The following is a 20827-nucleotide window of genomic DNA, read 5'->3' on the forward strand; positions in this document are numbered from 1 at the left end:
CGTTGGGGTTGTAAAGAGACACACAACTGAATAACCAAATTGAACAATATTAATTAGACATAATAGCTAATGTTTCTTGACACAAGTTAGAATGACATGGTAGCGAATATTACTTTGCTTATTGTGTGCTTGACACTAGACTGAATACTTCATATTATTTTTCTTATGTATTTTTTAACAGTCTTCTAAGATAGATACCTCAAAATTGAAAGAGCTTGATATACTTCCCGAATGCCCACCACTAACCTGTGGTGTGTCAAGATGGTAATTTAATTTTTTTTCATTCCAGTGTGCAGAGTCTTAATTTATCTTCTATATTGCATCTCAGGACATGAAGAAGAAAGAAAATTTTAGTGAGAAAATACCATGTTCTCTACCCTGAGAAACTGGCTTTATAAAGCTATATCACATAAAAATGAAAAGACTATCTTATATTATATACACAAAGTTAAATCTACATTCATCACCTAGCTGCTACTGCTAAGTCGCTTCAGTTGTGTCTGACTCTGTGTGACCCCGTGGACTGCAGCCTACCAGGCTCCTCAGTCCATGGGATTTTCCAGGCAAGAGTACTGGAGTGGGTTGCCATTGCCTTCTCCTGTAACTGCATAGTGATACCTAGAGTTGCCCACAATAACATTTGATGAGGAAGAGGTGAAATGTAGAATTATGAAGAAGGCAAAGACATCAATCTTTCTTTTACATTTCATTAAACCAAAACCCAATAACTTTCTAGGGTCACAGAATGAATAAGTGTTATTATCTCATTAGACAGGAATCTCTTTTGATACAATATTAAATTTTGTTAATTCTGTGTTTTAGTGAATACTTACTAAATTATTAAGTGAATGAATGAATGAAAAGCAAAAATGAGAATCTAGTTTTTCTGACTTCATTCTCCCAAATACTAAATTTGTTTCTTATTTAGTTTAAAATATAATACTCAAGTTGTTATTATTTTAATTACACAAAAATTCCAGAGTTGAGATCTCAAGTGAAAGCCATGCTTAGATTATCTAATTTCTTAGTAGGATCAAAAGATAAGTTAAACAGCATGAGGAATTAAAAAACTACCCCATCCGTTAGATCATGGAAAATGTTGATAATCACTGCACTATGTACTTTAGCATGAAGTTAAAACAAATTATACATATTAGTGAGCAGCTTGGAGAGTCTAACAAAACAAGTTAAATAAGACATTTTGTACAAATCAAAGTTTTTCATTGTGCAAATAAAGGTGTATGTTCATAGGAGAATGTGAATAACATATTTCTATATTTATGAAATTTTGAGTAAAACTTGGTAAACAGAACTTGGATAATGTTGCATTAGTTTCATAAAGATGGTGACCTAGGGATTTCCCTGGTGACCCAGTGGTTAAGACTCTGCTTCCAATGCAGACGCCATGGATTTGCTCCATGGTCAGGGGACTAAGATCGCACATGCCTCAGGGAATGATTGTTAAAAAATGATTGTGACCTCATATAATTTATGGCAATTTTATAACACCTAACTCTGCTGTACACAGAGCAATTCATAAATATCTTGTGAATAAAATCTGTATTTTTTTCTCCTTTTAAATTATAACAAAAAGTAATGTTCAATAACTTTTCCCTTTTTGGCCAAACTTCATGGTTTGTGAGATTTTAGTTTTGAGACCAGGGGTTTAACCCTTGCCCTCACCAGTGAAAACACAGTGTCTTAACCACTGGACCACCAGGGAATCCCCTGATACTTTTTATTTAAAAAGACTAGCATCATACATAAACCAAACACACATACACATCCATATCCACACCCTACCCCTGCAGCCACTAAGTGTAATTAAATTAAGCCTAGCAAATTTTCTGAGATAGAACATAGCATACTTTTTCATCTTGCCACATTGATAGCCTGGATCCTGTTCCAAAGTAGATTCTCTCTCTCATTGCAAAACTATTTTGAAAAAAATTTCTCTGTTCTGGATACCAAATAACATTTCTGGTTTCTGAATAGTGGATAAGGTTAGCCAGAAAAAGGAGTTTTAAGATAGAACAATGTTAGAAAAAAAAAAAAAAAAGATGGGCATACTAAATTATTTCAAAGAGGTGGAAAGATAAGACTAAAAGGTGAGAGTTGAAAAGTAAGAAAAGATAATTTAGCTGAAGAGTACTTAGAATTTATTTTCATCAGGCTATAAAAAGTTATTGGTTTCATATATAGCATGTGCTATTGTTAGTTTTATTTAGCATGTAACTTCAGTTTTGTAAATAGTTGACACTTTAATATTGTGTGTTCAAAGACAGCCTGAGTGGGTTTTTTAAAATATTATTTTTATCCACACATGCACACCATAAGCCTGGTGACATTTAAGACTACTTCCAGAGAAATCCACAGGGAGAAACACATGAATAAAGTAGATGAAATATAGTAGTTGCCACCTGTATTTGTTGCAATGAGCGTTTGTAATTAGTTTTATTATTTTATTGTTATACTTTTAAATGAGCTAAATATATAGTCATATTAAGCATATGCAAGAGGAAGTATAGGTATATAATTAGCATTAATGCTGCACATTTAACCAGAAGTCTCATGATAGACTCCTTAAGGTGAAAACATAGTGGCACTTAAGCTAAGTTCTGTGGGTCGTTGGTATGAGAACTGTCTCCCAGAAAGCAGTTTCCCGGGAAGCAGTAAAAGAAGAACAAGCCTAACTACACACATACACACACATACACAAACACACACACCTACATCTGCTTCGCTGCTGTATGCTTTAGTCAAAATCATTACATGCTACCTTTTTGTATTGTTAGTATGGGAATGGCAACCCACTCCAAAATTCTTGCCTTGATAATTTCATAGTTGCAAAGAGTCAGACATGACTAAGTAACTAACACTTTCAGTTTCACTTGATATCAGTATTCTCTACTTTCATTTAAGAAAGGAATTTTAATCCTAAGCGTTTTTTTTTTTAATTATTGTGTTGAACTAAGTGAAAAAAAGCTATAAAACTTGGTTTGATATTTTACAAATACAGTTAATGATAGAAAAATCACTGCTTCCATAATATCTTACCATTCTTATCAGTGGTCTTTTCACATTCAGAGTCCATTATGAAAGTCTGCAGATGATATTATTCTTACTAAAGCTATGATGTTTCTTATTTCTAAGTACCCCTCAGTGATAATGACCTGTGGATAGGTGTCTATAAAGTGAACATTTAACATTAATAACATAATTTAACATTTTTCATTAAGTATGTGATCCCTTAGTACAAATTGAAGTCCCACTTTATTAAATAGCAAAAAAAAAGAGAGGTATTAACTGCATAAAACTGAATTTTCAGTATTACTCTTTTCATGTAATTATTCAACGGAATGTCACATTTCATGGTCCCAGTTGTAATTATAGTCTTGGGCTAAGCAAACAATTGTTACTTTATGTAGTATGTATCTAGATAGACGTTTGAATAAGTAGATGCAAATTCTGGCACCATTATTGATGTGTAACTGACATTTAAAAAACTGTGCATATTAAAGCATACCATTTGATATATGTTTAGGCATATGTATTTAACCCTGAAGCTATCGCCACAGTCAAGTTAAGGAATATATACATCAAAGCCTAAAACTTACACATGCTCTTTGGTAATCTAATCATTCCTTTCTGCAGACCCCACATGATCCCACAGATCAATCTAATGTATTACTGTAGACTGATTTGTCATTTCTAGTGTCTCTGTGTATATGCACTTAGTCATGTCTTTTTGCATGCTCCATGGACTGTAGCCCACCAGCTTCCTCTGTCCATGGAATTTTCCAGGCAAGAATACTGGAGTTTAATTTCTAGAATGCTGCATAAATAGGATAATACTAGATGTACTCTAGTTTTGCTTCCTTCGCATGGCATAATTATTTTGAGATCTAGCCAGGTCATTACTTTTATCAATAATCATTCTCTTTTCTAATTGAGTGATAGTCTATTGAAAGATCATATAATTTGTTACAGAATTTGTTTGCTGAACACCTGTCATTTCTGCCTCTTGGCTATTTCAAAACAAGTTGCTATAAATAGTTGTGTACAAATCCTCTTGTGAATGTTTTTTTTTTAGTCCATCTTGAGTAAACAGGGTGAAATGACTGGAATCTATGGTGTTCTATTGGGTTTCCCTTGTGGGTCAGCTGGTAGAGAATTGCCTGCAATGTGGGAGACCTGGGTTCAATCCCTGTGTTGGGAAGATCCCCTGGAGAAGGGAAAGGCTACCCACTCTGGTATTCTGGCCTGAAGAATTCCAGGGACTGTATAGTCCATGGGGTCACAAAGAGTCAGATACAACTGAACGACTTTCACTTTCATGGAAGTTTAACACGTTAAGGAACACAAGCAGTTTTTAAATCTAATTTCCCTGCTAGTTTGCTTCTACCTCTTTTCTTCATTCCATAGATGAGGACAGACTGTGTAGAAACAGCACATGAGCTGGTTTCATAGCCACTTACATCTGCCTACATCTTCAACAATGATGTATTCACTCACTTCTACAAGTAGGCCTTTTAGTTTGGAGACTTAAAAAGCCCTTTTAGAGAGAACATAATTCTTCCTTAGGGGTTGTCCAAATATTTATTTTGCTGCATTCTAGTGTACTATTTCATATATAAGCTGCCAACTTAGGCAACTTGATTCTACTAGTAGGGAATTCTTACGTCCCATAAAGCAAACTTCAATCCAATAACCCTGAATAATAGCTACAAAAGTCTTACATGGATCTGAATTACTGTATTATCGAGCAGCATCTCCTCTGCAATATGGAACTTCTTTCATATTTTTCCTTTTTTTAATACAGTGTGAAATAGAAGAGTCAGGTGTGGACATCCTATTTAGCCTTACATAATATCCATGGTAAGAACACAGCAGGCAGGCTTTTGCTTTATTACTGTGCCTGGGATGACTTTGAAAATCTGGATAGATGAATGTGTTTAGGACCACTGATATAATACCTGGCCGCCTAACCATTTCTAGAAGTTTTCTAGAAGTAAAAGACTCCCTATAGGTTAAAAATCCTGTATACAATAGACCATAAACCCCTCTGGGAAGTTAAATCACAGCTCTTGTTTCCCACGATATCTTCATTACAGAATGCTTCTGTAAAATCAGTGCCCAGGACCCTGGAAATGTGAAAATTTCCTTACATGAAATAAGGAAACCACAGCTTTCATGGATCCACAGAACTAAGAAGGAAACCGTGGATAGGGCCCTGGTGAGACCTATATTTCTGTATCTGCTCTCAATCTTCTTTACTGTTTGCTCCAATAATGAAGACATACGCTGCAATTTTCATCTCATCTGTTGAAAGCTTTTGTCTGTGTCCACGTCAGCTTCAAATACCGTGCCACGTTTAGACCTATTTGAAGTGACAAGGCCAACTCTGTTCCTGTGCAATGAGTTTTGCAATCTTGCTCTTTTTTCCTTGCTGGCACATCCTTGAAGTGTCACATTCAACCTTAAGGAGATTTTCTTGTGACACTCATTGCTTGTTTTTTTCCCTGATGATAAATCTATGTATTAAAAATTTAGAAACAAATCAACTATAAAGAAAGTCACAGATAACACTGTAATACTCTCATATATATATGTAATATGTTTTATATAATTAGAATATATTTATTTATACACTCAATGAAGAGTCTTAAAAGAGTATTAGGTGATTTTTCTTTGCATTAGATATTCTCTGAAACTCATTTTAACATCTGTAGGATAGTTTTTTGAAAAAAAATAGTAATTTTTAGTTAGATAACCTCTCTTCAGCTGTCTGTTCTAGGGATAAGAACACACATATTCACATAAACAATCTGTTTGCCTTAGTATTTGATGGAAAGTTGAGATTTTTCTTACTCAAATACCAAAGAATGTGTCTGATTGTCATGGTAACAGTGTTTACGCCCAAGAGTTAAAGGTTTGACTGTGTTATTAGTCATCTACTGCCAGTGTCACTACTATCATCACCACCACTTTTTAATTCTTATTACTGCATTGTTTCCAACAACAGCACACTTCCTGTTTACAGAGCAAGAGGAGTAATTTTACTGCCAGTTATCCATGGTATCATCAATTATTGCCCATCAAGAACCCTAACATTGTCCTATGTTGTCCTGGACAAAGTAAGGATAAAAAGTTGTTTTTAACCTCCTGAGAGGTAAATACATCAAAGTGTTAGTAGTTCAATTGTGTGTGACTCTCTGCAATCCCATGGACTGTAGCCTGCCAAGCTCTTCTGTGCATGAAATTCTCCAGTCAAGTATATTGGATTGGGTTGCCATTCCCTTCTCCAGGCAATCTTCCCAAACCAGGGATCGAACCCAGGTCTCCCACATTGCAGGCAGATTCTTTATTGTCTGAGCCAGCAGGGAAGGCAACACATCCAAAGGGACTTGTAATCTACAGTTGCGTTTAGCATTTCAAAAGAAAGGTATCATGCTAATTCAGAATTTTCTTTAAAAAAATTATTTTTCCTGATAACATTGTCACCAAGCCTGCAGTAGACTTACAGAATGAACTGAATGAGATTTTATCAATCATTTAGTCCAGTCCTTTCATTTACTTCTGAAAAAGCTTAGTTTTCAATATGTTAAGTTTTTTTTTTTTTTTTCCTGAGATCACAAACTATTAAAAGCAGCATTAACCTAAATCCAGATACTCAGTCTTTATATTGTGTTCTATCACAGTCCCTGCCTTACTATAAGTACTTTGGCAGGTTAAAGTAGGTTTTCTGTTTATAATTTGGAAAGAAGATATAAAAGTTCTGTCCAAAACACATACACAGTTAGTAGTTTTGCTAGTTAGTACAGTCTAATTCATTTAGAACTTAAAATGACAACAACAGATCCATTGGCACAATTTTGCTCATGATATGGGCCAAAATTGAACGGATTTCATCCTATTATATTTAAAGCCAGGGTTCCAGCCTGACAAACAAGAAGGATTTTCTTTCAGTTGACTTTTTTCAAAGACAGTATATGGTTCAACATAGGTGATAACTGAAGCAGTGCCGAAAGGCTGAATCATCTTTTAGCTGCAGACACTAAGTCTCCTGAGGTCCAGACAGTCTATCTGGGGGAGGAAGGAAGAGATTAAGTGAGCTGATCAAAACCCAAAACTATTTGGCCTGCCTTGCTCTGTAAGCAGTATATTCATACTATTTGAAGTTCATTGTCTAGACTTGTAAGTTTTAACTACTCAGCTCCCATATTTACTATGCACTTGTGACTACCAAGCCAAATGGCTCATAAAATGAGCACTGGAACCTACTTTGTAACAGCCCTTTATTAACTGTGTGGTATTGGATGAATTCTGTTAACTCTAAGGTGCAGTTTCCTCAACTGTGGTATTAAAATGGTAACCTTGCTTCTTTAGGTTTATTGTTAAGATGAAATAAGAAAAGAAATATGGAAGAACCCAGCAGAGTGTTATTAATGAATCATATTAAGACCTTGATTAAAAATGATTATCTTACTTTTCTGTTCTCAAAGAGAATAATTCAAGGGTCTTGATTTGAGTCCAGATATTTCTAATATTTTCACTTTCCAAAAATATGTTTTCATCCAAACCACATGCATCGTGGCTTCATTAGTCTCTGAGATTTTTATTTAAACTTCAAGCTGGAAAGCATCTTATGATTTCTTCTGATAGTTTTCATGATTTAGACATACAGTCCTGAAATCAGATCTGGATCACCAACTCATGTGGTGGTTGAAAAAGTACAGTGATATCGATGAGGCCATTTTCACTTATGACCATATTGCTGACTTGCTGGGTGCTTTTCTACAGCTGTTAGCCTCTTTAGTGTCTTAAGATCAAAGAGTTGATTCCCACAGTCTTTTAGGTAAAAGGAGGGGTTGAGCTTAAAGTGTGATTTACCCTATGTGATTTTATTATCCCTTAAGGGCTTCCCTGGTGGCTCAGAGGTTAAAGCATCTGCCTGCAATGTGGGAGACCTGGGTTCGATCCCTGGGTCGGGAAGATTCCCCTGGAGAAGGAAATGGCAACCCACTCCAGTATTCTTGCCTGGAGAATCCCATGGACAGAGGAGCCTGGTGGGCTACAGTCCATGGGGTTGCAAAGAGTTGAACATGACTGAGCGACTTCACCACCTAAGTTCTTCGAAAGGCTTTGTAAAAACTTAAGTGATTACAATGATCATCGCCTTTGAAAAAATTGTCATAATCCAGACTCAAGTGTAAAGTATCAAATGATTGGCTGTTTGATGAATGCTGGTCTGGTTTAAGTAGTGAACAAATAGAGACTTAATTCATTTGAAATAGATGAACAACTTAAGCTCAGGACTGTGTCTCCTCTGAGACAGCAATTTTCTTCAAGTTCAAGATTTATCACCTAAGATGTCCTATGTGACTATATGTTTGATCAGATTTTCTTATACATTATAGATGTACTCTTTTTATCTTACATTAGGGTATATATTTTGTATTCTGTCTTTGCTTTCTCAAGCTGTATTTTAATTGTTGTACCTTTAAGGGGTATATGTTGGAGAAGACTCTTGAGAGTCCCTTGGACTGCAAGGAGACTCAAACAAGTCAATCCTAAAGTAAATCAGTGTTGAATATTCATTGGAAGGACTGATGCTAAAGCTGAAGCTCCAGTACTTCGGCCACCTGATGAGAAGAACTGACTCATTGGAAAAGACCCTGATGCTGGGAAAGATTGAAGGCAAGAGGAGAAGGCATACAGAGGATGAGATGGTTGGATGGCATCACCAACTTGATGGACATGAGTTTGAGCAAACTCCAGGAGTTAGTGATAAACAAGGAAGCCTGGCATGCTTCATGCAGTCCATGGGGTTGCAAAGAGTAAGACATGACTGAGTGACTGAACTGAACTGAACTAAGGAGTATAATATCCAAGCATCTTACTTTCATCATATGAAATAATTCACAGAGTGGTATATTCTAAACATCTGGAAAAGAAAGAAAGAAAGAATAAAAAGGGACATAGCTTGTGAAACAAAGAGGGATAATAATGGCACCTAAGGCAGTTTTGAATTATTTTTCAAAAGATTAAAAGGAAAAAATTCACCAATGCTCTATTGGGAAAAATAGAGAAGTACATCTTTATTTTCATCCTTCTTTATTACCTATAATTTTCTTCCATGTATTCATTCATTAAAAGCATATTTTCCACACACCTATTATTTTACTATGTGAGAGATTCAGGTTATAAAATTGAGAACAATGCTAGATGCCTTCTCATTCTATGTTAAAATGAGAAGATACATCAGGTTAACCATGTTTCTAACTGCTATGATGAATTGGAGTGGCTCAGTGGCTCAGTAAAGAACCCACCTGCCAATGCAGAAGACATGGGTTCAATTCTTGGGTTAAAATCCCCTGGGGAAGGAAATGCCAACCTACTCCAGTATTCTTGCCTGGGAAATCCCATGGATGGAAGAGCCTGGCAGGCTATAGTCTACCGGGTCACAAAAGAGCCAGACACAACTTAGTGACTAAACAACAAAAATATTTGAATCAACCAAACTTGACCAATTTTCCAAATCTCTTCTACCATTGAGTACTCCTTGCTATTGCTGTTTAGTCACTAAATCATGTCTGACTTTTTGCGACCCCATGGACTACAGCATGCCAGATTCCTCTGTCCTCCACTATCTCCTGCAGTTTGCTCAAATTCATGTCCACTGAGCTGGTGATGCTATCTTACCAACTCATCCTCTGCCACCCCCTTCTCCTTTTGCCTTCAATCTTTGCCAGCACCAGGATCTTTTCAGTGCAGAGGAAGCATTTCATCCAGATTAATGTAAATGTTATGCTTTCAGTTTAAGCATAAACTCCAAAAATCTTAAAACTCAAAGCACTTGCAGAAATTATCAAGTTTTACTTAATTTCCATTCCTATATTAAAGGTGAATAAATTGAAGCAGAGGAAAATTATGAGATTTGCCTAATAACATACACTGAGTTGGTGTCAAATTTAGAATGAAAACCCAGGTAACTTCATCAATCTACTACCATAAGTCTAGCAGCATTCTGACAATACACAAAATATCTTTCCAGCTACCCTGGGAAATTCTTTTCTAGAAACTTAGGCTATATCAGGGCATCAGAGACACCCAGAAGTCCCTTGTGATTTTCCCACATTGGTTAGCAATGAAATGTCCATTGTCCTAGTCCATTTAACTCCTTCAGGTTTACTGCTTTCTGTTTCCATGACAGGTTTGTGGCACAAAACTCTTGTGAGACTTGAACATCTAGTGTGAGATTAAAAGATGACATTTTTTTCTCAAGTCTTAGTATATACACACTGCACTGCTAATGGCATACCTACACATCTTCTGGTCTTTCAAGTTTGAAAATTTTGAAATTGTAGACAATTTCTCTAGGTGCAAAATCTATTATCTCTAATTTCCATCAGTTCAGTTCAGTTCAGTCGCTCAGTCGTGTCCGATTCTTTGTGACCCCATGAATCGCAGCACGCCAGGCCTCCCTGTCCATCACCAACTCCCGGAGTTCACTCAGACTCACGTCCATTGATGCCATCCAGCCATCTCATCCTCTGTTGTCCCCTTCTCCTCCTGCCCCCAATCCCTCCCAGCATCGGAGTCTTTTCCAATAAGTCAGTTCTTTGGATGAGCTGGCCAAAGTACTGGAGCTTCAGCTTTAGCATCATTCCTTCCAAAGAAATCCCAGGGTTGATCTTCAGAATGGACTGGTTGGATCTCCTTGCAGGCCAAGGGACTCTCAAGAATCTTCTCCAACACCACAGTTCAAACACATCAATTCTTCAGTGCTCAGCCTTCCTCACAGTCCAGCTCTCACATCCATACATGACCACAGGAAAAACCATAGCTTGACTAGGCAGACCTTAGTCGGCAAAGTAATGTCTCTGCTTTTGAATATGCTATCTAGGTTGGTCATAACTTTTCTTCCAAGGGGTAAGCGTCTTTTAATTTCGTGGCTGCAATCACCATCTGCAGTGATTTTGCAGCCCCCAAAAATAAAGTCTGACACTGTTTCTACTGTTTCCCCATCTATCTGCCATGAAGTGATGGGACCAGATGCCATGATCTTAGTTTTCTGAATCTTGAGCTTTAAGCCAACTTTTTCACTCTCCTCTTTCACTTTCATCAAGAGGCTTTTTAGCTCCTCTTCACTTTCTGACATAAGGGTGGTGTCATCTGCATATCTGAGGTTATTGATATTCTCCTGGCAATCTTGATTCCAGCTTCTGTTTCTTCCAGTCTAGCGTTTCTCATGATGTACTCTGCATATAAGTTAAATAAGCAGGGTGACAATATACAGCCTTGATGTACTCCTTTTCCTATTTGGAACCAGTCTGATGTTCCATGTCCAGTTCTAACTGTTGCTTCCTGACCTGCATACAGATTTCTCAAGAGGCAGTTCAGGTGGTCTGGTATTCCCATCTCTCTCAGAATTTTCTACAGTTTATTGTGATCCACACAGTCAAAGGCTTTGGCATAGTCAATAAATCAGAAATAGATGTTTTTCTGGAACTCTCTTGCTTTTTCCATGATCCAGCGGATGTTGGCAATTTGATCTCTGGTTCCTCTGCCTTGTCTAAAACCAGCTTGAACATCAGGGAGTTCATGGTTCATGTTTTGCTGAAGCCTGGCTTGGAGAATTTTGGGCATTACTTTACTAACATGTGAGATGAGTGCAATTGTGCAGTAGTTTGAGCATTCTTTGGCATTGCCTTTCTTAGGGATTGGAATGAAAACTGACCTTTTCCAGTCCTGTGGCCACTGCTGAGTTTTCCAAATTTGCTGGCATATTGAGTGCAGCACTTTCACAGCCTTTCTTTTAAAAAACCCAGTAATCTTTTCTTCAAACTTTCCCTTGGGCAAGGTATTATTAAATCAACACCTATTGAAGGGAGAAAGGAAAGCCTTACTCCATAGTTCCACAATGTTCCTAAGACTTTCTTCTGACATTCATACCAAAGCCTGTGTGTGTTAGTTGCTCAGTTGTGTCCAACTCTTTGTGACCCCATGGACTGTAGCCCGCCAGGCTCCTCCATCCATGGGATTTTCCAGGCAAGAATGCTGGAGTGGATTGCCATTTCCTTCCTCAGGGGGTCTTCCTGACCCAGGGATTGAATGGTCATTAAATTATTCATTTCATTATTCAGTTAGGATATCTTTACTGAGTAACTAGTATATGCTGTTTGGGGTGCTCAGAATGACAAGTAGGACAGAAAGCATCCCTATTCTCATGGGTGTTATATTCTGGGGCAAGACTAAAATGTATCTCCCACCCTCAAAAAAAAAGAAAAATATAATTTCATATGATCATAGCAAGAGGGCTAAGAAAAGAGAGAAAAGGGTGATACAATTAATAAATGAAGTAGGAAAAAGGGTTAACTTCAGATGGCCTGACCAGGGGAAACTCTATAGCGTTAAATATAGCCATCTGAACTCCCATAGTAGAAAGGTCCAGCAGTGTGAAAGCTGAAGGAGGAATGTATGTCAGGCAAGAAAGAAGTACATGCTTGGAGCCAAAGGTCTTGATGTGCCATGAACTAATGATTGGGGCATATTTGGAGAGTAGAATAAAGTCCCTGCATTGTGAATCCATCATGCTTGCCAGGAGCAATAAAGCCCTTTGTCTCTGACAACTCTGGCAACTCCAGCCGATTGTATCATTCAGCTGAATAGTCAAAATGGCTTCTGGCCACCTACATATTATCTGTCCAAGTATGTGATAAATTAACCCTCCAACTGACAAGCAATGGAAGGCATACTTAAAAAGTAAAATGCCTGCATTTCAGGTGACAGGGAAAATCCCTGATAAACTATTGATGCTGCCATCTTGCAACTCATATTACAGTGACACTTAACTAAAGCCTAAACCAATCAAAACACTAAATTTAATATCAGACCAGTAGTTCTCATGAAGAACTGCATATCAGAATCAGTTGTACAACTTTATAAAGCTATAAGTTAGTGGGCCTCTCCCTCAAAGACTGATTCCATGGGTCTGTCATTAAAAAAAAAAAAGTCTGTAATACACAACATGTTATTGACTTCATTTTCTGGAAATATTTTGAAATGTTTGACAGTTAAATGTGATTGTTACATTTTTCTAAAATGTGACTCTTTAAATAATTTATAGGACCTAGAAACTAGAAAAAAGAAGGCTCAGAAAATGGATCAAAAACCTTGTCAATAATGCCAAGAACAGAGTATTGATTTATTGGATGGAGTGGGGGGCGGAATACGTGCATATGTGTGTGCATGCGTGTGTGCACTCATTTTAGCTTTCCATAATTTGAATTGTGTTATTGTTATATCTTTTCCTCATTTTAAAATGTATTTGAATTCTGTTCTCTCCGCTTCTTTGTTATCAGCTCAGCTAAGATAATCTCACTGAGCATGCTGTTGCTGCTTCTTCTTTCAGAATACTGTCCGCAGCATCATTCCTTCTCTGAGTGTCAGACCACTGCTGACATTGATCTGGCAGTTACTTGATTGTAGTAAGGCCTTGAGGGGTAATCAGAGAAGTATGAATTGCTATCAAGTCCTCTATATGATTTAGATTTCAGCCTTAAATCTTAGGAAAAGACCGAGCATGAGTCTGATTTCCTAGACTTTTTTTTCTTTTTCTTAACTTCTTTCTCTTCCCGCCCACATCTTCTCCCTCTTGCCCTTGCTTTCATCCTTCCCTTATTTTTGTTGTTTTAGTGACCACAAATTTATTTTCTTATATTTCAGGATTAAGCATTTATAGCCTTGAGCAAGTGAATTTTAATGTATAATAATACTGCCTACTTGTTTCACTAAGGATGCTGAAAGAATTTATAAGCCTTTAGTAAGCACTGAGCTCCTTGGTGTGGAGGAGGAGGAAGAATATGAATGCAGTCATTATGTATCTCAATAAATAAATACATATTTAAGCTTATATATATATATATATATATATATATGTGTGTGTGTGTGTGCATGTATATATATTCACATACACTCACACCACTAATTGATTGTGTCCTTGAAGTTTAATGTACCACTACTGTTTATTGCACACTCAGTTTCTGTATGAAAACCTCAGCCTATTTTCAAGTCTGACTATACTTGTTTTTGGATTCCTTTATATAAATAAAGCGAGATCTTAAAGTACTACAATAATAATTTATAATAATCATAAACAATTCTGAACATTCAGTATTTTCTAGAAACTGAATAATGTTCTAGTCCATCATGTTATTTTATCTTCACAATAGCCCTAAGAATTAGGTAATATTTTTTTCCACTTTAAGATGAGGAGAACTTAGCTTATTTCAAGTCACTTTGTGTTGCCTAAGGAAGGGTTCACAATAAGCAAGCACTGGAAAAATATAGAATAGGTATCCTGAATTCTAATAAGAGAAATAAATGAGTAATAGAATTTATTATCACTTTTTCCACAATAAAATAGGGTATCTTCCTAAGGGTCTGGTTTAAAGACAGTTCAGCTTAGGAAAGGAAAGTCATTTCTATCATCCTTGAGAATATGAAGAGTGTTATCTTTGCTAGGGCCAGTTTAAGAGAGTATCTTACTCTTACACATGATTAAAATCGGATCAAACGTGATCTTTACTTGAAATCTAGAAGAAAGCAGTGTATATTTAATTATACTAAACCTTATTAACACAATGATGTTTTATATTCAAAATCAGGAAAATGTAACTAGAGTTAGCGATAAGTATTGTGTCAATCCAGAGTAACAGATGTGAAGTAAAATGGAGGTATCCAAAGTGCCACAGAAGTTTTATCAAAAACTATAAAGGGTTGTGATAGGATGAGGGATAAGTTAGTGAAGAAGGAAGGGGACAGCAGACAAAAAGAAGCAACCTTTGTTGCACCCCAGCTATGTCTGTGGGCTAAGCACTTGTTTAAACATCTTAGTACAACTGAATCTCACAACAATCTTCAGGATTATGTCTCATTATCCATATTCCCCAACAAGCTAACTGGAGAGGCAGAATTCAAATTCAGGTCTGCATTGCTCAACAGTTTATGGTCTTTCTCCTACTTGACACTGATCTAAGATAGTTGGTTTCCCTTCAGATAGGATGGAAATTGACTGGAAACATACACAAATTACACACACAGACACATACACAAACCTTCCAGAAGTTTAAACTTCCAAAGTGACTAAATAAGTAAAAACAAAGCAAGCTGTTTCCAGGAATGTACAATCTGGGGCTGCCAAGCCTCCATCGTTCCTTTTTTAAATGTTTACTCTTTCTATTATTATTTGTCTTCAAACTGAAGTTAATATATATCCCCAAAATGATTAAGTACTGCTACTTCTTTCTTAGTTTCCATTTAAACTATAACACTGTGTATGTAACTGTTCATTTTTAAAATACCATCCAGCTGCTTGCCTTACAGAATGCAACATGCTACCAGCAGGTGTTTTGAACACTGCCCTATGTTATTTTTTTTTTTTTTTTCATGATAAGGAGAAGTCAGTTGTGGTGGTTTTGCAAGAACACTATCAGTCCCCTGTTAAAGAAAAGTATACACGTATGTGGGCATAAATGGTAGGGATATCATTTCCTGCAGTATCACTAACAAAAATGATACTTGTGATTTCTGAGGAGCAGTTGCTCTTAATTTCTGTTAGGTCACTTTATTTTTGAACTGTACAAAGTACTGGGATTGGTGATGAAGCTCTGTCTCACCACAGAACTTGGGTTGTATGATAGAATATAACCCAAGTAGTAAGCAAAGACATTTATAAGAAATATCACAGTAGGGATCCCAGACAGCTTGCAGTTGTAAAATAACAGGGCTCAAGAAAGGGAATTTGATCAGTTGAGTTTATTCAGATATTACAGGGGCTGGTGATAAATCAAGAGAAAAAATTATAAAAGGCCTTTCTGAAGAATACTTGGGAAGAATACACACAAATTAGCTAATAATGAAATATATGATTGTATAGAAATTCCCTCATGGTGAACTCCAGAGAAGGCAATGGCACCCCACTCCAGTACTCTTGCCTGGAAAATCCCATGGATGGAAGAGCCTGGTAGGCTGCAGTCCATGGGGTCGCTAAGAGTTGGACACGACTGAGCGACTTCACTTTCACTTTTCACTTTCATGCATTGGAGAAGGAAATGGCAACCCACTCCAGTGTTCTTGCCTGGAGAATCCCAGGGATGGAGGAGCCTGGCAGGCTGCCGTCTATGCGGTCGCACAGAGTCGGACACGACTGAAGCGACTTAGCACCAGCAGCAGCATGGCGAACTCATGCTACTATGACTTAAGAAGAAAGATAAATTTCCTGTGATCATAGCTGCAGGTAGTTGCAGCAAAGAAGGACTGCATGTAGAGATCAACATATAACTACTCAGCACACAGGGGGCTTTGGTGAGGGGGAAGATATTAATATCTAATAAGAGTCAGTTGAAATTAATGCAGAGTGATAGGAGATGCTCAGTGCAAGTATTGGGGAACAACAATAAAGTTCTGGTGAAAGATCTGTGAACTGAGAAATAATCTGACGCCATAAGTGTTTAGGAGATTGGTAGTTTTGCTCCACAGTACGAGCTAATCATTTCAAGTTTCCCTGCCTGGAGTGGCCCCAATGGCATGAATGCTCTTCACAACACTGAAAGTAAGTGAAGGGCCTGTGTGTAGAGCAAGGTTTGAGGGAAACCAGAGGTATTCTGAGGAGGTAGGTCCTGACCCTTTCCAGTCTTCAACAGCTAGGTGTATATACAGGAGACCTTCCATTTTCACTTTTGGATGTTTGTCATGACACCTAAATGCTTATATTTTGGATTTCTCACCAGAGCTTTGTAGCAAAGGAATCATAGTTTAAAATTCAGACTGTGTAAACTATAATACTAAATTAATTCTCATTAAATACTTTATATTTGTAATACCGATTTTGCTGTACAGTACTTATATTCGCATTAATGACTGGTATCATTAAGTTATTGCCTCAGAGGGACTAAGGGAATGGTAACCTGGAACTGAGAAAAAACAACAAAAAACAGTTTAAAATATTAGTTTGAAATGCAGGAAAATAGCAGCACAATAGAGATACAGTGAGGACTGCTGTTTGTTGTTGCTGTTGATATGTTTTGTTTTGCTCATATCCAACCAGGTTTTGGGCTATCACTGACAATTTTTCTTCATCCATTTAAAACCATGTATGTGCTAGGTTGTGGTGAGATGGTAGGAAGCAGAGCAGATTGAGTCCTTACCTCAAAGAACAGATAGTTCAACAGTTTACTTCCCAATTCAACAACCAGTGCTAAAATAAAGTATGATGAACACTATATAGTGAAAGTAGAGGGCATCAGGAAATGCTTGGAAGAGGAACTCAAGCCAATCTAGGGGATTTGTAAGCAAGACACCTCCCTGAATAAAAGATGTTTAAGCTGAAATTGAAAAAAAAAAAAAAAAAGGCAATGGAAGTAGGTTAACTATGTAGACTAAACCCTAAAGTACATGTTAAATTAGTATGTTCTAAGAAAATTTAATTTTTCATTTTTTTGTGTTTTGATATCATACGGTTTTAATAATAGTTATCCCATTTATTTGTCATATGTAAACACCTTGATTTGTGGTAGCCACATAGTGGTTAGCCAAATTGCTACTCTGAGAAAAACATCCTTCTGATCATTTTTGCTTTCTTTTTCTATCAGAATTTATTGGGACATAATTAATATACTATAAACATCACCATTGAAAATATTTTAAATATTCACAAGAGTGTGTGATCATTACTAGTTCTGATTGTAGAACATTGTTGCCATTCCATTTCATATCAATGCCATCCCATGAAATGCCATGCCATTTTATACCCCAGTGGGCATGAAACCACATACCCATTAACAGTCATGGCTCCCAACCCCCTCTTCCACTCTCTGCTTTAGGAACCACTAATCAAATCTCTGTCTCTATACATATGGCTATTCTTGAATTCCAAATAAATAGAAGCATATAATATGTGACATTTTGTGATTGACTTGTTTCACTTAGCATAATATTTTCAAAGTTTACCATGTTGCAGTATATATTAGTACTTCATTCCTTTTTATAATATTCAAGTAATATTCCTTTGTAGGGATTTACCATGGTTTTTCATTCATCACTAGATATGTTTCTTGGTCATTATGATTGCTGTTGCTATCTTGTTTACAGATTTTTGTGTAGACATATGTTTTTCATTTCTCCTGGGTATGTACTGTTGAGTGAATTGGGTCCTACTTCCCACTGCTTACAAAATCAATACTCAGATTCTTTAACGTCTGAGCCACCAGGAAAGCCCTATAGAAAGAAAAGTCTCCTTTAATCAAATTGCTGGCAATCTAGGGAGATAGTTGACTCAACGTCCCCCAAACACCATGTCCAAAGATTCTGCTAGATTATAAAAACATTTAAAGGAAAGAAGGGACGTAATCTCAATTAATCATTGAGATGGGGGTTAAGGTCATCATCATCCCCCTCTATGCAGGCTCAGTGAATTCTTGTGATATTCCTCTAGGTGCTACCTTATTCACACAGTTTGGTCATGAGATTACTGGATAGAAAACTAGGGAAAATATTTGGTCATGCTTATTCTTCATTTCTACTGCTATAATCTATGGAAAGACCTGACAAGTTGGGCAAGATATCATTTGATTAAAAGATCTGAAAGGTGTGCTTGGCGGGGAGATGAGTAGAGCATGGGAGTCCCTGGCTTAAATTTTAGTTACAGTATGGCTTTGCTAAAGTGACAAGGAAAGGAGGTTCTCTGTCCATGGAATTCTCCAGGCAAGAATACTGGAGTGGGTTCCCATTCCCTTCTCCAAGGGATCTTCCTGATCCAGGGATTGTGCCTGGGTACAGGGTACAGGCAGATTCTTTACCATCTGAGCCATCAGTGAAGACCTCCTGCTGAGGGCAGTTTCCTGCAAAGAACTGCTTACATAAGTGCCTAGGAGAGGAGTTGCTGGGTCATATTGGTAACTAACTCTGTGCTTGCTGAGGTACTGCCAGACTACCAGTTTTCATTTCCAACAACAGTGTTTTGCTTTCTTTTTATAGACTCCAGAAGAACTAGAGGATGTTTCTGACCTGGAAGAGGATCATGAGGTCCGCAGTCACACCAGCATTCAGACTGAAGGGAAAACTGACCGGGTAAGTCACTTCCCTGAGGGGAGAGCAGTGTGCTAGGCCCTTTCCTTATCACTCCAGGAAGTGTCTCCCAGGGGGGACCCCTGGATCTAGAACTACTTCTGTAAAGCCCAGAGACAGGAGTCTCGGGATGCTGGGCAGCATTGTGAGGGGAATGATTTCTTCCACCTTGAGAGCTCTCAGTGAAGCCATTTCTCATTAGGCAGTGACTCCCCCCATGCCACTTGCGGTCATTATAGTAGTCATGGGAATATCAAAGTGAAATGTGTACCTGTTTGTTCAGAGTGAAAAAGAGAATCCATGAAGTTGTAAATGTACTCTGAAGTTCTAGGGGAAAATAATCAAATTCTGAGGCAATATGCCTCTATTTTCTCCCTTTCTATAATGCTTCCTTCTGCCCACCTCAAAATACACACACACACACACACACATGTCCCTCCAAATATGTTAATCAATTTTTGAAATACTCAGATGTTCTACTTTGTTTGGGAATTCGTGGAACCTTGATTTCCTAGCCACTAATAACTTACGACTGCAGAACGGACTATATAGCAGGTCGGTCTAAAGCCAGGTAGTATAGCATGGTATCTGAGACTGCCTGGGAATGCATCTGAGTCAGCCACTTCCTTGCTGGGTTCCTGGGGAACTCACTTAGCCTTTCTTTACCTCTGTCCCTCAGTTTGTAAAGTGAGGGTCATAACAGTATTCTCTACATGAAGACTGCTGTGGGAATCAACTAAATTAATGAAGAGCATTCTTAACCTAGTGCCTAGCTCATAGTAAGTTCTCAGTCATTACTTACTGTTATTGAGAACTTACTAGGTAGCAACAGGGTCGTTATTATCACTATGGCAATTATCATCATTATCATTATTACTATTATTAAATTCAGTGTCATAAAATTTGGAGATGTATGAAACAGATACATTTAAGGACATCCCATGTCGGGAATTCCCTGGAGGTCCAGTGGTTAGAACGCTGTGCTTCCATTGCAAAGAGTATGAGGTTGATCCCTGGTTGGGGAACCAAGATCCCACAAGATAGATGTATGTGCTAAGATGTATGTACCTGAAGTTTATATGACTAGTGAAGGAGAATGGCTTAAATCTGTCCTCTACTTGTATTACCTGACCAGAGCTAAGATCATATTTAGATATGTTCTCTCCCAGGCATCTTATGTCCCTAATAGTCCCATATTTCTTATAATTACATCCTTATGCTTTAAATATATTAATAAATTCAGTCTTATGACTATTTGAAACTTTGTCTCTGCATTCAATATAGCATTTCCTGAACTTTGGTCCATTGGACTGTGTATATTTTTTGACATATTTCCCAAGAATCATTAATTTGGAAAGATATCATAAGATTTCGAAGTCAGAATCTGTCAATAAGTATTTGAATAATCATGCCATGCTCAATGAAGAATTCCTGGTCACTGAATAAGACAAGTGTTTGATTCCTTTTTGTTTGCAGCCGTTATGAAGGAAAAAATGCTTGTTTGGTTCTTGGATTATGCAGACTCTGCTATATCAAACATGTACTAGAACCAATTTTGGGCAGTGTTTAGTAATGGAGTGACAATTGTTTATTATCATTTTACTTTATGCATTGCACTTCCAGCAGCTTTGGCTCAACATCGTTTGTTACTGCTGTCATTGGTGGCAAATGCCACTGGGCATTGTAAGGTCTGTAA

General features: G+C 37.3%; 1 protein-coding gene across 1 annotated transcript in view; it reads left to right on the forward strand.

Annotated features, from left to right (window-relative positions):
- The window catches only part of CTNNA3 (catenin alpha 3), a 1791870-nt gene that overhangs the window by 1561037 nt on the left and 210006 nt on the right, over nucleotides 1–20827 (forward strand). Inside the window, exon 13 of the mRNA XM_068981838.1 lies at nucleotides 19042–19134. Coding sequence (XP_068837939.1) covers nucleotides 19042–19134 — 93 coding nt within the window. The remainder of the gene's footprint in view (nucleotides 1–19041; nucleotides 19135–20827) is intronic.

Source organism: Capricornis sumatraensis, chromosome 10 (genome assembly GCF_032405125.1).
Source record: "Capricornis sumatraensis isolate serow.1 chromosome 10, serow.2, whole genome shotgun sequence".
Lineage (NCBI taxonomy): Eukaryota > Metazoa > Chordata > Mammalia > Artiodactyla > Bovidae > Capricornis > Capricornis sumatraensis.